Genomic DNA, 12,524 nt, shown 5'->3' on the forward strand with positions numbered 1-12,524 from the left:
AAATTCTGCCATTTTATTTTAGTTGATTTTAGTCGAATGTATGAAGGACACGAAAAAGCCTAGGATCAATACACATCTCTGATTGATCCATCAGTAATTATGGACAATAAATGTACAAGAGGCTTGTTCACTCTGCCTGACACCTTCTCTTCCTAATTTCTCGACCTGAGTCTCGACTCACTAGCGATATTTGAGGTAAAATACTACGGATGCTGGAAATCTGAAATAAAAACAAAAAATGCTGAAAGTACTCTGTTCTGATGAAAGCTCATCAACCTGAAATATTATCTCCGTTTCTCCCTCTGTAGATGCTGCCTGACCTGCTGAGTGCTTCTCTGAGAGGTCAGGGCTATGAAAAGGTCCTGAGTGATGGGGTGCGTGACCACCAGTGGCAGGAAATTTTGCTAGGTATTCCTCAGAAAATGCAATGTGTAAAATCCCATATTACATCTGCATTTAAATCCTTTTTCTATTTTGCCTAGAATACTAAAAACATTGACTTATAGCAGTGAATAAGTTTACCAAATCACTGTGAAGAGAGGACGCCTAGCAGCTTTGTCAATAATACAATGGAGTGCTTATCTGAATGTTTGGGTTTGAGTCCCATCCTCAACTAGCCTTGCCTTGGCTGCCCTCTAGTGCCCAGGATCACTGCTTTGTGGCAGGGCCGATCGTTGTCAGCTGTCCCTCGATTCGTGGATAACGTCTACTTGGGATCACGAGTTTCTGCTTTGGGTCTTCAAGTGGCTAAGCAGGCTGATTTTTGACCCTTACATTTTTGGGTACATGGGACAGGACATCCCACGAGACCCTGGGATCCAGAGTGCAGGATTTGCTTCCTTTTCTTTCCTTCTCTGAAGCCACTCTGGCCCCATTAATAAGGCGTTGGGGTTTGAAGCGTGATGCAGCTTAATGGTTCCAGTTTGAGTAATTGGTAGTAAGAAAATCCCAGTCACTAATGTCAATGCTACTGCGCTCCGATGGGAGCTCGAGTGTTTTTGATTCCTTTGTACTTCCCTGGAACGTTAGCCATTTGAGATTTGAGAAAACAGGACCAAGTGAAGGAGATGATTTTTGGCCATGTTAGACCTATGAGGTTGACTGCAATCTGGTAACAGCACGTTTATTAAGAATGAGGGGCTGATTAACTGAGCTGTACCTCCTCCAACTCCATTCAACAACCACTCCTACTCTCCACCCTGTCTGCCTCCTCCCTTTTCCCACAGTATTGTTTCTATCAGTCAATGTAGCATAGATATTATTGAAAAGATATTCAGCAGAATATTATCATACATCATGCCAGTGGCTTTTGATTACTTGCAATTAAAAAATAACAATACTATGTAAAGCTGTAATGCTTTTCATAGCTTTATGTTGTCATTTTGAAAGTTATGACAAATTCTATAAAAGAGGGATAAAAATTCATTTTTAAACCAATTAGCTAAACTACCAATTGCTAGGTTATTGGCCAAATTTCTCAGTTGGACAAAACTGTAATTAAGTATTTCCCTCACCCCTCAGTTAACAGTGTTGCTGGAGAATTGCTGTCAATGTTCACATTTTGAAGATTTGTGTTTGTATGTCTTTAATATTAAGCCTGACAGACGTTCTAGCTTGAATGGCCCCTCAAACGCAAACCGTGTGGCTGTGTGTTATATTTTTGTGCAGCTCACATTTGACTTTAAGCACTGGTCAGTGCAGTTTGAATATTTCTCTTCTTGCCAAATACCCAAGTTTTTAACTCTGATAAAATCTTACTTAAAATACTGCTTAATGGTTGAGTGTACAGCAATTCACGATAGGCAATTTTACTTTGCTCGTTACAATTACATTTAAGAGTTGTTTAAATTTGCTTGGTAGCAAATTCTAATGAAGGTGCAGCAGAATGTTTTTGAAGATATGTCCAAGTGGAAATGACCAAAACACTGATCACTCTTATCAAAATCCTTGGCTTTACAATAAATGCCTACAATAATTTTAAGACACTTCTTTAACATGTAAACTATTAAAATTGTTTTATTGAACTTGTTTGTATGCTGCCATGTACTATATTGCTTCCATATATATGTTTACTTGGGCTGCATTTTACACTTTCCCATTGGCAGGTTTGCAGTTGGGGGGTGTGGGGGAAAGGGTCTTCCCACCACCCTCTTGCATGTCTGCAATTTTACAGTGGGATAGGGGAGGCTTAAGCCGGCTTGCCCATCCTTGCTCCAGTTGAGGCCCTTAAATGGAGCCAGGAAGCCCAGAAAGGCTGCTCAAAGGGGAGCTGTGCCTCCTTTTCCATGTTGAGCAGCCCCCTCACAAGATCTGGACCCTGTAGTTACTCCCTGCAAACACCACCCCAGCCCACCCATCTCCCCAGCCCCTAGGGCCTCACCTCCCCCTCCTTGAGATCATGTCCACTTACTTGGTCCTGGGAACTGCTAGTAGTCCCAGTACCAGCCACTGTGCTACAGGGGCTACTGAGTTGCCAGCCAGATTGGCTGGCAGCTCTCTGAGGCAGACATCCTCCCCTGTGAAAGGCAAAATGATTGTGAGAAACACATCGTTTCACATCGATGACCTTTCCTGTATGTGTAATTGTTGGCAGTAATGGTTAGCATTATATGCTTAATTCCTATGTCTATTGAATTGCTTATAAATGTAGGAAAACATCCATTCCTTAAAAACTACTTCAACCAAGCTTTTGGTTATCTATTGCCTTGGTGTAAAATTTGCTAACGCTCCTATGAAGCATCTGAGAGGTTTTACTACATTAAAAGGTGCTACATAAATGCATGTTGTTGCTGATGCTCCCGAAACATCTTTTCTTTCAGGTGAGTACAGACAAGATATGGTTCCTGGCTCCAAAGCCACAGCAGTTTAGCCATCTGGCCCTAATAGAAAGATAACACATTCTCGCTGAACAGGAGCAAGAGTGGATCACCTGGTAACCAAGACTGCATTGATGGTAATTCCTTGTGGCTGAGATATATCTGAGCTGGTATGCAGGAATCAAAGCTATTGCACCAGTGAGAGACTGAGGGAGTTGTGGCAAAGGAACATGGGCAAGATTTTGCTCCTCCAAGTAATTGATTTTAGGGGCAATAGCAGCACATAACATTGCCTCCTCACCCCACTTAATGCAGTGTGCACTTCTGTAGTTACTAATTTTACTTCTGCAGTTACTAATTTTAAGAGGAAGAGTACATTGGTTCTTAGCAAATATTACATTTCTTGCTTGAGATGTCATCTTGCATTATTAGGTGACTGGACTTTTTCTGGCCATGGTCAGCAGAGTGGCACTCGACACCAGTGCCACCACCCTCCACATGACATGAGACATTGTTCCAGTTTCTTTCCATAGGCACCCAGGAGTCTCTCTCCTATGCTGTATTGAGTATTTGAAGGTTGGTCTAATTGAAATTCTATACTCTTTTCTGTCACCATGCACTGTCTTGCCCTAGATACTTTGACAGAATATTGCAGTAACTTGTTGGCTTTTAAAGGCTGCATTTCTATTTTCAGGCCATATTCATTGCTGTGAGATGTGTTACTGAATTGCCAAAGGCTATTTGAATAGGCTGACTGCTATTTATCATGGGGTCAGCTGTGACTGGCCAGAAGACCTGGCTCAAGGTGTAATACCAACAAAAATAGGGGCTATACACTTTCAGAGGTCAAGTATCATCTAGAATTGCAGTATCCAACATTCTATTTGAGTGAAATTTAACCATAGTTTTCCAACTCTGACCAGAATATCAACAGAAGGTTGGATGAGAAATCAACCTAATTCCATTGACCCTTAAGAGGTTGTGGAGAAATTACAGGAGTGCAACAGATGCAATATTTGAAGAAGATGCTAGCAAAAGTTGGGATGGGGAAAAGGGAGAGAGAACAAGGTGCAATTTGATGATCTAGGCCACATCACCATTGTGGTGTTTGGTTAGGAAAGTGGCAGAAATTATAACCAGATAAGGCTTTTGTAAAGGGGCATGATGCACGAGCCACATTTCAGACAAAAGCCATGAAGTTACTGCAATCACACAAATGATTTTGAAAGACCCTGTTTGTGAAAGGGAAATGTGAACAAAACTAATTATAAAGATGGTCAGGCAAATAGTTCACCAGAAGTAACTGGAATTCATTCATTCAATTAATCCTGCTCTTAAAATACAACTCATACACAGTTGGGAACTCGAGATTTAATTTATTAATTCTAGGTACCATGATTTTACATCATTAACAACCAACATCTGGACACTTGGAAGGACTGATGATGCACGCTAGTTTATTTTTCCACTTTTTTTTGAGGCTTTTGGAAGCGTTAAGAACGAAGCAAGCTTCAACATCTGAATATAAAGGAAAACTCGGGTTTAATTTCTGCATCCTGCATTATCCCCAGTTGATAAGTTTTACAGTGCTGTACGGAATGGGATAGCTGTATGGGTGGTGTGCATTTTTTTCTATAAACATTGTCACATTGTTATTTTACTACAACATGCAAGTTCTACCACATTGCTTCAGGCAATAAGGGACATTAAATGGACATGGCATGACAAATGGCTAAGTTTTTTTTTTAAAACCACAGCTTACAGCTGAAAGTACCTTGGTCCCAGTTTGTTTGTCAAGACTGGACCAATCTAATGCATGCACGACAAGTGAGAAGCAAGGGTGCTGCTGGAGCATTTCACAGCAGACAAAGGTGACCCAGTGACAAGACACTGAAGAACAGGAAAACAGGAACAAATCTCAGCTTTCAATAATCAATCTTTGCTCCGTCACTAATGCCTGCTGGGCTACAAGTTTATTCTCGTGGCGACGAAGCTTTGACATGACCTCTTTGAATGGCATATTTTGTGCTTCCTTCCTCAGAAGGTCTGAAAGACACGAAACCAAAACACACTTACAATACATGACTACATGCAGAATGTTACAAAAAACTCTGGTTGATGCAAACTTATGGTCATAATGGTACATTCACAAAATCTACAAATCAAAGTTGAATAAAACAAGAGACTTATTGATCACCAACTTGACATGATCAGGTTTGCACTATTTATCACTATAATTAAATTTGGCAGTCATAGGACATGAATGATACCAAAATAACCCTCCACACAATCATTGCACACTGAATTATAAAGCAGCAAAAATGGTCTGCAGTGAGAACAAAGGGGAGAGAGAAGCTCCAACCAGTTAACCACAAATAGTGACGACTATATTCCACAGATCATTGAATAAAGCAGAACAATTTTCCTGGCACTTAACTGTAAACTTTGGAGAGAAGCACACAGGAAATATTTGATGAACTTTTGTTTTCACCAGGTGCATCATAGAAGTGTTAGGGGAAGGACAAAATTAAAATTAGGGAAAGTAAATGAGAAATCCTGATAGTCAATCGTGAAAAAGGAAACTGTTCTGAAGGATATACTGATTGCAGAGAATTTTCCAATCAACCAACGCTGCAAATATGGTCAGACAGAGCCCTGAACATTACAGAGATGTATAATGCATAAAGGCACGTATGAAGTGTACACATGTAGAAGTTGAGAACTCTTTCTTATTACTGCAAGAATATATTCATGCCTTATTTTATTTCCATCCAGATAACTTAATTTTACCTAATTTAATAAAAGTACATTTTAAAGGAGCAGAATTTTGTCTAAGGATTGGTTAATAAAAAAGATACCGCTGTTGGGATGGGTACTTGTTTAAACAGCTGAGGCCAATTAGCAATATCAGTAATAATTATTAGTTCAAATACAGTCAAAATGTCCAGGATGAGTCAGCATCAACCATGAAGTTTCCTTCACAACCTTGCACTCAATAATCCTTGCAAAGAGATTAATATCACCCGTATTGAAATGGTTCAGAAAAAAAAGATACGAATCCCAATTTTATATAATTCTCTCTTCTCCAACCCATGCCCCCAAAAGGAGGCTGCAGTCAAGAATCAGTCATTAAGCAGTATGTTAATATTACAACAGGGGAAACTGGGTTAGAAGGAGTTGCTTAATCTAATTGTAGAAATTTAATAAAGGACTTTCAAAACCTTTCAGGCAACTCTAATTATAACTGAACATTGTAATTCAGCTCTGTCACAGTAACTCCTCCAAGGCAATTTTCATCAATATTGCTGACATTCGCTTCTTTCTTGATCCCCATTTTGTTGAAGTAATTTCCAACTGTTTGATTATATTAATGATACTGATAGAATTCCAGGTCTTAACAAATCTCTGTATGCAGGAATAAACAAAGTGATCACAAATACTTGTCAATGAAGTGATAACATCTGATCATATGTTCCAAGTTCAGACTGGCAAGTAAATTACTAGTGGTACGCAGGGAAGTCAGCCTAGTCTGCTAAGCTTCATCAGGCATTCATATCAAGTACAAGAATCTACACAGACACTAAAGGATTGCTAAAGATAGAGTTTAATTAGACAGCAGCAAGCAGTCCATCAGCCAACCACTGACCTGTCAGCCAGATAGAGGTATGGGTTTTAATGGTTGTGTGGGCAAAATCTATTGCACGGCCACCAAGACTCCCAAAGATCCTTTTGGCGTGTTCTCACTAGCTTTGAAAGATCTTTTAATGTATTGCTGAAAAACTATTACTTTTTGCTGCACTACATTGTTTATTCAGCTTCAGGAAGATTGAACAGGCTGGGACTCTCTTCTCCAGCAAAGGGAAGATTGTGAAATGGCTGAATAGGGCCCTTCAAGATTAAGAAAGGGTTTGATAGGTTAAACATGGAGATATTGTTTTCATTTGAGGGTGAAACCAGAGTTAGGGGTCATAAATATAAGATAGTTACTAATAAATTGGAGAAGGGATTCAAAAACTCTTCTACCCAGAGAGCACTTAGAACGTAGAACTTGTTGGGAAGCTAGGTAAACAAGATATGATGGAGTTAGATGAAGTGAGGTGGAAAGAGGCTCATAAGGACTGAATGGCCTGCTTTTATGTTGCTGATACTTTATATCAATTGCACTATTTGGATTTGTAGTGTGTTTTGAATTTAACAGGGACCACTTCTGTCCATTAACCTTACCTGATCCCATTATGGTACAAATCATTATCATTGAGTTGTACTTTATTTCAGGTGCACTGGTATCATCAGAAAGTAATTTATGCAGAATTTCCACAAGTTTCGCATTCTCCAGATCTTGTTCAGCTGTACCTAAGCAAGGGAGAAAACAACAACAGCGTATCAAAACTAAGCATTCAAAACAAAATGCGAGTTCTAAACTGCACCATTTCTAATGGATACAGGTTGACTCACTGTTCATGAATCTGCTTCTCTTCGTACTCACAATAATAAATCCCATGCTAAACATTTCCCTTGTAAACAGTGACCAATGAATAACTTCTGATGTACTCAAATATAAAATCATTTCAAGCCTCATTTTTAATCACATTAATTTTCCTAAACTGAAACCATGTTGAGAATCTGCTTGGATTATATTTATAATAAGTGAACTCAAGCCTAACCTATAATGAACTTGCTACTTAGTTGAGAATGTTTAATTGAATATGCCTGGGGATAAAGTGTTGAAATTAGTCTGTAATGTGCATTTTTTAAAAACACTGCAGAAACTTCAAAGGCATGACAGACATCAAAAATAATAAACTGACATTGGGAAAATCAGCTGATTTTCTCAAACTGTAAAATTCAAACCCAAATCCTATAAAGAAGTACTCAGACAGAGTGAAATGTTAGTTATTGGCCTTGACATTTGCTCTGCTGAATACTTTGGGGGATGATGTTTCCACTGTGACGGTTTGGTATTTCCTTTGTAAATGCATCTATCATTAAATGGGGGTGGAAATCAGCTGATAACTGCAGAATCTGTACAACTTCAATGTAATAGATCAGAAAGCAATGAGGTACTTTGGTGCATTAATGTTGTGTGTTATGTCAGCACTTTTCCCACATTTGAGTTATTCTCACTGACACCGTCAGGAGAAAATACTGAGCAACACATCACACCAGGACAGAAGCCGATTTTTTTTCCCAAAGGCAGAGTATTAATTATTTCTAAAGATATAATACTGTGATTATCAGCAGGCATTTCCTATTGGGAGTACTTCATTTTTGTTTTAAAAAAAACCCTATTTCAACTTTTGTTCTATTGCTTATAAAATGAAACACCAGCTTGTCAAACTGCTGTATCCCCTGAATCAGCACACTGGAAAAACCCATTCAAATCAAGAACAAAAAAAAAATCCTCTCCTTTCGCCTCCAGCACTGGCTAGGGAGAGTTCAATGACAGTGGGCAGCTTGTCCGAGTGGCCACAATTCACAAAGCATCTAACAGTAAGCTCAGTTAAGTTATTGCATCAAAGAATCACTGGCCAGTTTGAACTTGCCCTCCCATAACACGTGCAGAAAGGGAGACTGCGTAGCTATTGAGAATCCTTGCAGGTATTCACCCCCTCTAGCCCAGGGCCTATGGAATCAACTGTGGTCGTGCCAATTTGACAGAAGGTCAGTTAGCTCAGTATAAAAGGAGGAAAGAATTGTGTGCAGCCGAGTTAAGATACATCAGAGTGTCTTCACTCACTAAACCAATGCAATAGTTGAGCCCTACTTTAAAATAAAGAAGTCAGCATGAAATACTTCATGCTCTTGGAATCTTATAACCAGACAGACGGGACTGACATACCAAGGAACGGATTAGTTTTTGGTAACCAAGTCTATATCACACAGTAATTAGGTGATGATCTTTTCACCATTTGATTCAGTTTCATTCTGGCCTAAGAAAATGAAATGGTTCTTGTATCTGTCAACTATGGTACGAAATGAATATCAAGTGGAAATTTGCTTAAATTTAGCATCAGTTTATTCACAGTGATATTGAAGATAATTTGCAATGTACTAAACCTTTTCCTGAAAGAATGGTCTGCTGATCTTTTGTCATAAATACACTAATAGTGTTCTAAAAATAACTGGTATAGGTTTTCTTTATGATCTTGTAAAAGGTTGTCCATGAAGAGTTGAAAACCAAAGAGATGTTGAAATATAGAAATGTAAAAAAACTTTTCAGTGAATAGTATGCACATATTGATTTTAGAAGAATGTTTTGATACTCAGTGGGCTAATTGCCACAATAACAAATAAACTTGTTAGATCATGAAGATTTCAAGGCAAAGACATTGAATATTTTCCCTCTGAACCAGAATGCATCAGGACACATTGGGACACGAAGGACAGGAAATTCAAAGCTTTTTCTTTTTTTTAAAAAAGCGGAGAAACCTAGTTGATGAGCCAAGGCCATAATGCGAGGCAACACCAAGGCTAAAAAGAGTGGGCAAGATGAATTAATAATTCCAGAAACTCCAAATCAGCACTGGAACCTGCAGTTTCCTGGTCTTGCCCTGATACCAGAGCTTTTGCATTTCTAGGATCAAAATTTCCTTGGCAATGGAGTTCTGAAAACTCTCTCCCTTGTACTGTGGGGTAACTGTGGTTTGTCTCCCATGTCCAGCTTTATGAAGAGGTGCTTCTTGTCCTAATAGCAAATTTGTCAATGCTGGAGAGACAGTGAATGTGAATGACTGGCGGTTGCTTTTTAAAATCGCACTATTCTTTTTGTATTATGTTCTCTCTGCTACAAAACAGATGAACATTGCACCATACAATTCTGTGCAGGTGAATGGGGAGGGGGAATTGGTTCACATTTCTTTTTAGGATTCGTGCTACATAACTGCAGAAAAAGTGTTTGATAAATAGACTTCCGCTCATTTCAACTGCAAACCTAAAGCAAAAGCCTAAAATACTCATTACTGCACAGCACAATTCTTTGCACTGGGATTGAATACTTGGTGCACCATTCTAGTCCATTTAAATGTCCAAGTCCTAAATAACAATTTTACCTGGTTTTCACTGCCATTCAGGAACCCACAGTTTAGTGACAATATGGATATCAGTCAAAAGTGATGAGAAAAGGGTTCTAGTCATAAGCACCATTAACTAAGGGGTGATGTTCAACACACTTAACTTGTCCCACAAAACTAACAAAGTTGTAACAAATTGCCTAAAATAAGCCCTACAATTTTTGGTCACCACTCACCAAGTTCCAGAGCAGCAATCAGTCCCAAAGCAACAAGAGCTTCATTCTGCATTATAACATGTTCGCTGGTTGCCATAGTGACCAAATGCTTAACACCACCACTTTGAACAATGGTCTTGACAACATCCTTATGAAACAGAGAAGACAGGAGATAACAGTTAGTATTTTGAAGAGCAATGAACATGAATATATATGAATCGAAGAGTTTCATATTACTAGTGAGGTTATAAGTGATTAACATTTATGGTTTATTGGCTCTGGCATTAATTTAAATTAGTGGTAAAGAGCACACAAACCTTAAAATAAGTTAACATTCAAATGTTCTTTTAATCCACTCAGAAAATTTAACATGTTGCTGCACCTCTTTAATCAGAGAAAATGGTCCCTTCAATAGCCTGGTAATGTAGGATGCAAATACCTCCACAAAGCATTTGTGCACTAACATGAAGGCAGGGCATAGCTAACCAAACTAAGTTTCTGAAAGGAGGCATTTTGCTGAAGCTTTTCATCTAGCACCCATCAGGACAAACGCAAAAATGCCAAATCTCAATCAAAATTTTATGCCACAAAAGAAAGGAGTGCTGATTGAGTTAACTTGCCAACCAAAGGCTCCCAAAGCTTTGGGTAATTCAATAAAGTCACAAGGCTTGAACATTTTCCTTTTGCTTGCAGAGAACAGATCCCTGTATGTATGTCACTTCCAGAAAATGTAAATGAGCCACTTTAGGAGCTCAAGTGGTCATCTTAAATTGGTTGTTAGTGTAGCTATTATTGCACTCAGGGTTGTTCAGCAAGTGCTGCCCAATCACAGAATCACATCCAACAGTAAATGAATAGTAAATACTCCTCTTTGGCTGTTCATAATAGGCAGAGTACATACCATACTCAACCAGCCCACGCTTGCAAAACCCAAAACAAAACGTCTAGTGTTAGATGTGATTCCACTTGGGGAGCCTATAGTTCCCCACACTTTCTTGGCCAGTTGGAGTATACTTACTGACCAATCAGCACGCATTTTCTTCTGTAGTATAAATTGTTGAGATCATTTGAAATTTGGCATTCTTGCATTTGCCCTGATGATTGCAAGACAAAAAGCTTCAGCAACATGCCTCTCTTTTCAGCAATATTAAACTCACTTTAATATGCAAGCACAAAGCTGACAAAGTAGCATGTCTTGTCCCAATAAGCACAGACACGACTCAAAATCATTATTTTCACTAAAAGGCTGTGGCCAACCAAGTATAATTTTTGTAATTTTACCACTCTAGGGTCACTTAACTGACAAATTTACAAATCAAATTCTGCCGTTTCCTTTCAATACATTCTGGTGCCACACAACATTTATGCAGTTAAACTCGACTGTTATCGAGGTGCAAGAGATATATTAATGTGCTATTGCACCCGAACACATCTGTTATGCAACAGCTAAACCACAACTTAAACAATAATAAAAACTGAATATTTACATAGAAATATGGAGGACCCCATAGTTGCACACATTTTGTTCAGATCTCTATGGGTCAAAATTTTATTTGGCAAGGCAACAAGAGGTGCCCATTGTTTGTTTGACTTGTCCTTGGAATTTTATTTTTTTATATATATAATATTTTGCACTGCAGGTTGCTGGGAGGGAGAGGTGGAAACATATGGTGCCCTCCACAGGGTATCTGGGTGCTGAGTGAACAGGACAACCAACCATGCACCATCTTAAACAGTCAGATTGAAGTTTTGTGAAATTAACATTGCAGAGACTGAGAAGGAAGTGCAAGTTGGGATGCATAAACAAACTCAATGTCAAATCAGGTACAGAAAGAGAAGAGAAGGAAAGGAGGATTGAATTGGGGGGTGAGGGAATAAAAAATAAATAATTTTTTAAAAATGTATCGTTTTTAAATCTCCAATCAAAACCTGAATACTTGTAACAGTTAATTTTCAGTGCCAGAGGGATTAACTGACAGTAATTAAAACTTATCACGTCATTAAAATGGTACTTGAAATAATGACTTTCATGGCAAATTTAGTTCATATCTACCGTTTGATGTATTTGAATGGGGAGCCAGACAGCCGTTTTCACAAAGTTAATTGTTGAGCACCACTTCTCCAACAGCAACCTTTTTATTTCTATGGGGAGAATTTTCGGCTCGGCGCCGAGGCGTAAAATGACACAGGGTGACGTCGGGCGTGCATCCTGACGTCACCGCGCGTCAGTTAGATTTTCAGTTCGGTGGGCGCGCAGCCGAGTTGGCTGTGTGCCTGCCAAACTGTCAAAGGCCCATTAAGGCCATTAATTAACTTATCAACCCTATTGAGAAAGCTGCCCGTCCAACCTTAACGTTGGCAGGCAGACGATGAGCCCAGGCAGCCTTTGCATTTTTCATGGAACCTCATCCACGGGCGGGATGAGGTTTCATGAAGGGTTTATAAATTAAATACATTTTTTCATTGAAGTTCATTGACATGTC

At 39.0% G+C, this 12,524-nt stretch overlaps 1 protein-coding gene across 3 annotated transcripts in view; it reads right to left on the reverse strand.

The window, feature by feature from the left end:
* Positions 1-4,172: 4,172 nt before the first annotated feature.
* Positions 4,173-12,524, reverse strand: part of rap1gds1 (RAP1, GTP-GDP dissociation stimulator 1) — an 88,796-nt gene continuing 80,444 nt past the window's right edge. For all 3 annotated transcript variants that reach the window (XM_078569670.1, XM_078569620.1, XM_078569715.1), the window contains 3 exons: positions 10,063-10,189; positions 7,041-7,169; positions 4,173-4,862 (listed from right to left, as the gene is read on the reverse strand). In XM_078569670.1, the coding sequence (XP_078425796.1) occupies positions 4,735-4,862; positions 7,041-7,169; positions 10,063-10,189 (384 nt within the window). In that variant the 3' untranslated portion in view covers positions 4,173-4,734. The remainder of the gene's footprint in view (positions 4,863-7,040; positions 7,170-10,062; positions 10,190-12,524) is intronic.

This window comes from Cetorhinus maximus, chromosome 1, assembly GCF_964194155.1.
Source record: "Cetorhinus maximus chromosome 1, sCetMax3.hap1.1, whole genome shotgun sequence".
Taxonomy (NCBI): domain Eukaryota; kingdom Metazoa; phylum Chordata; class Chondrichthyes; order Lamniformes; family Cetorhinidae; genus Cetorhinus; species Cetorhinus maximus.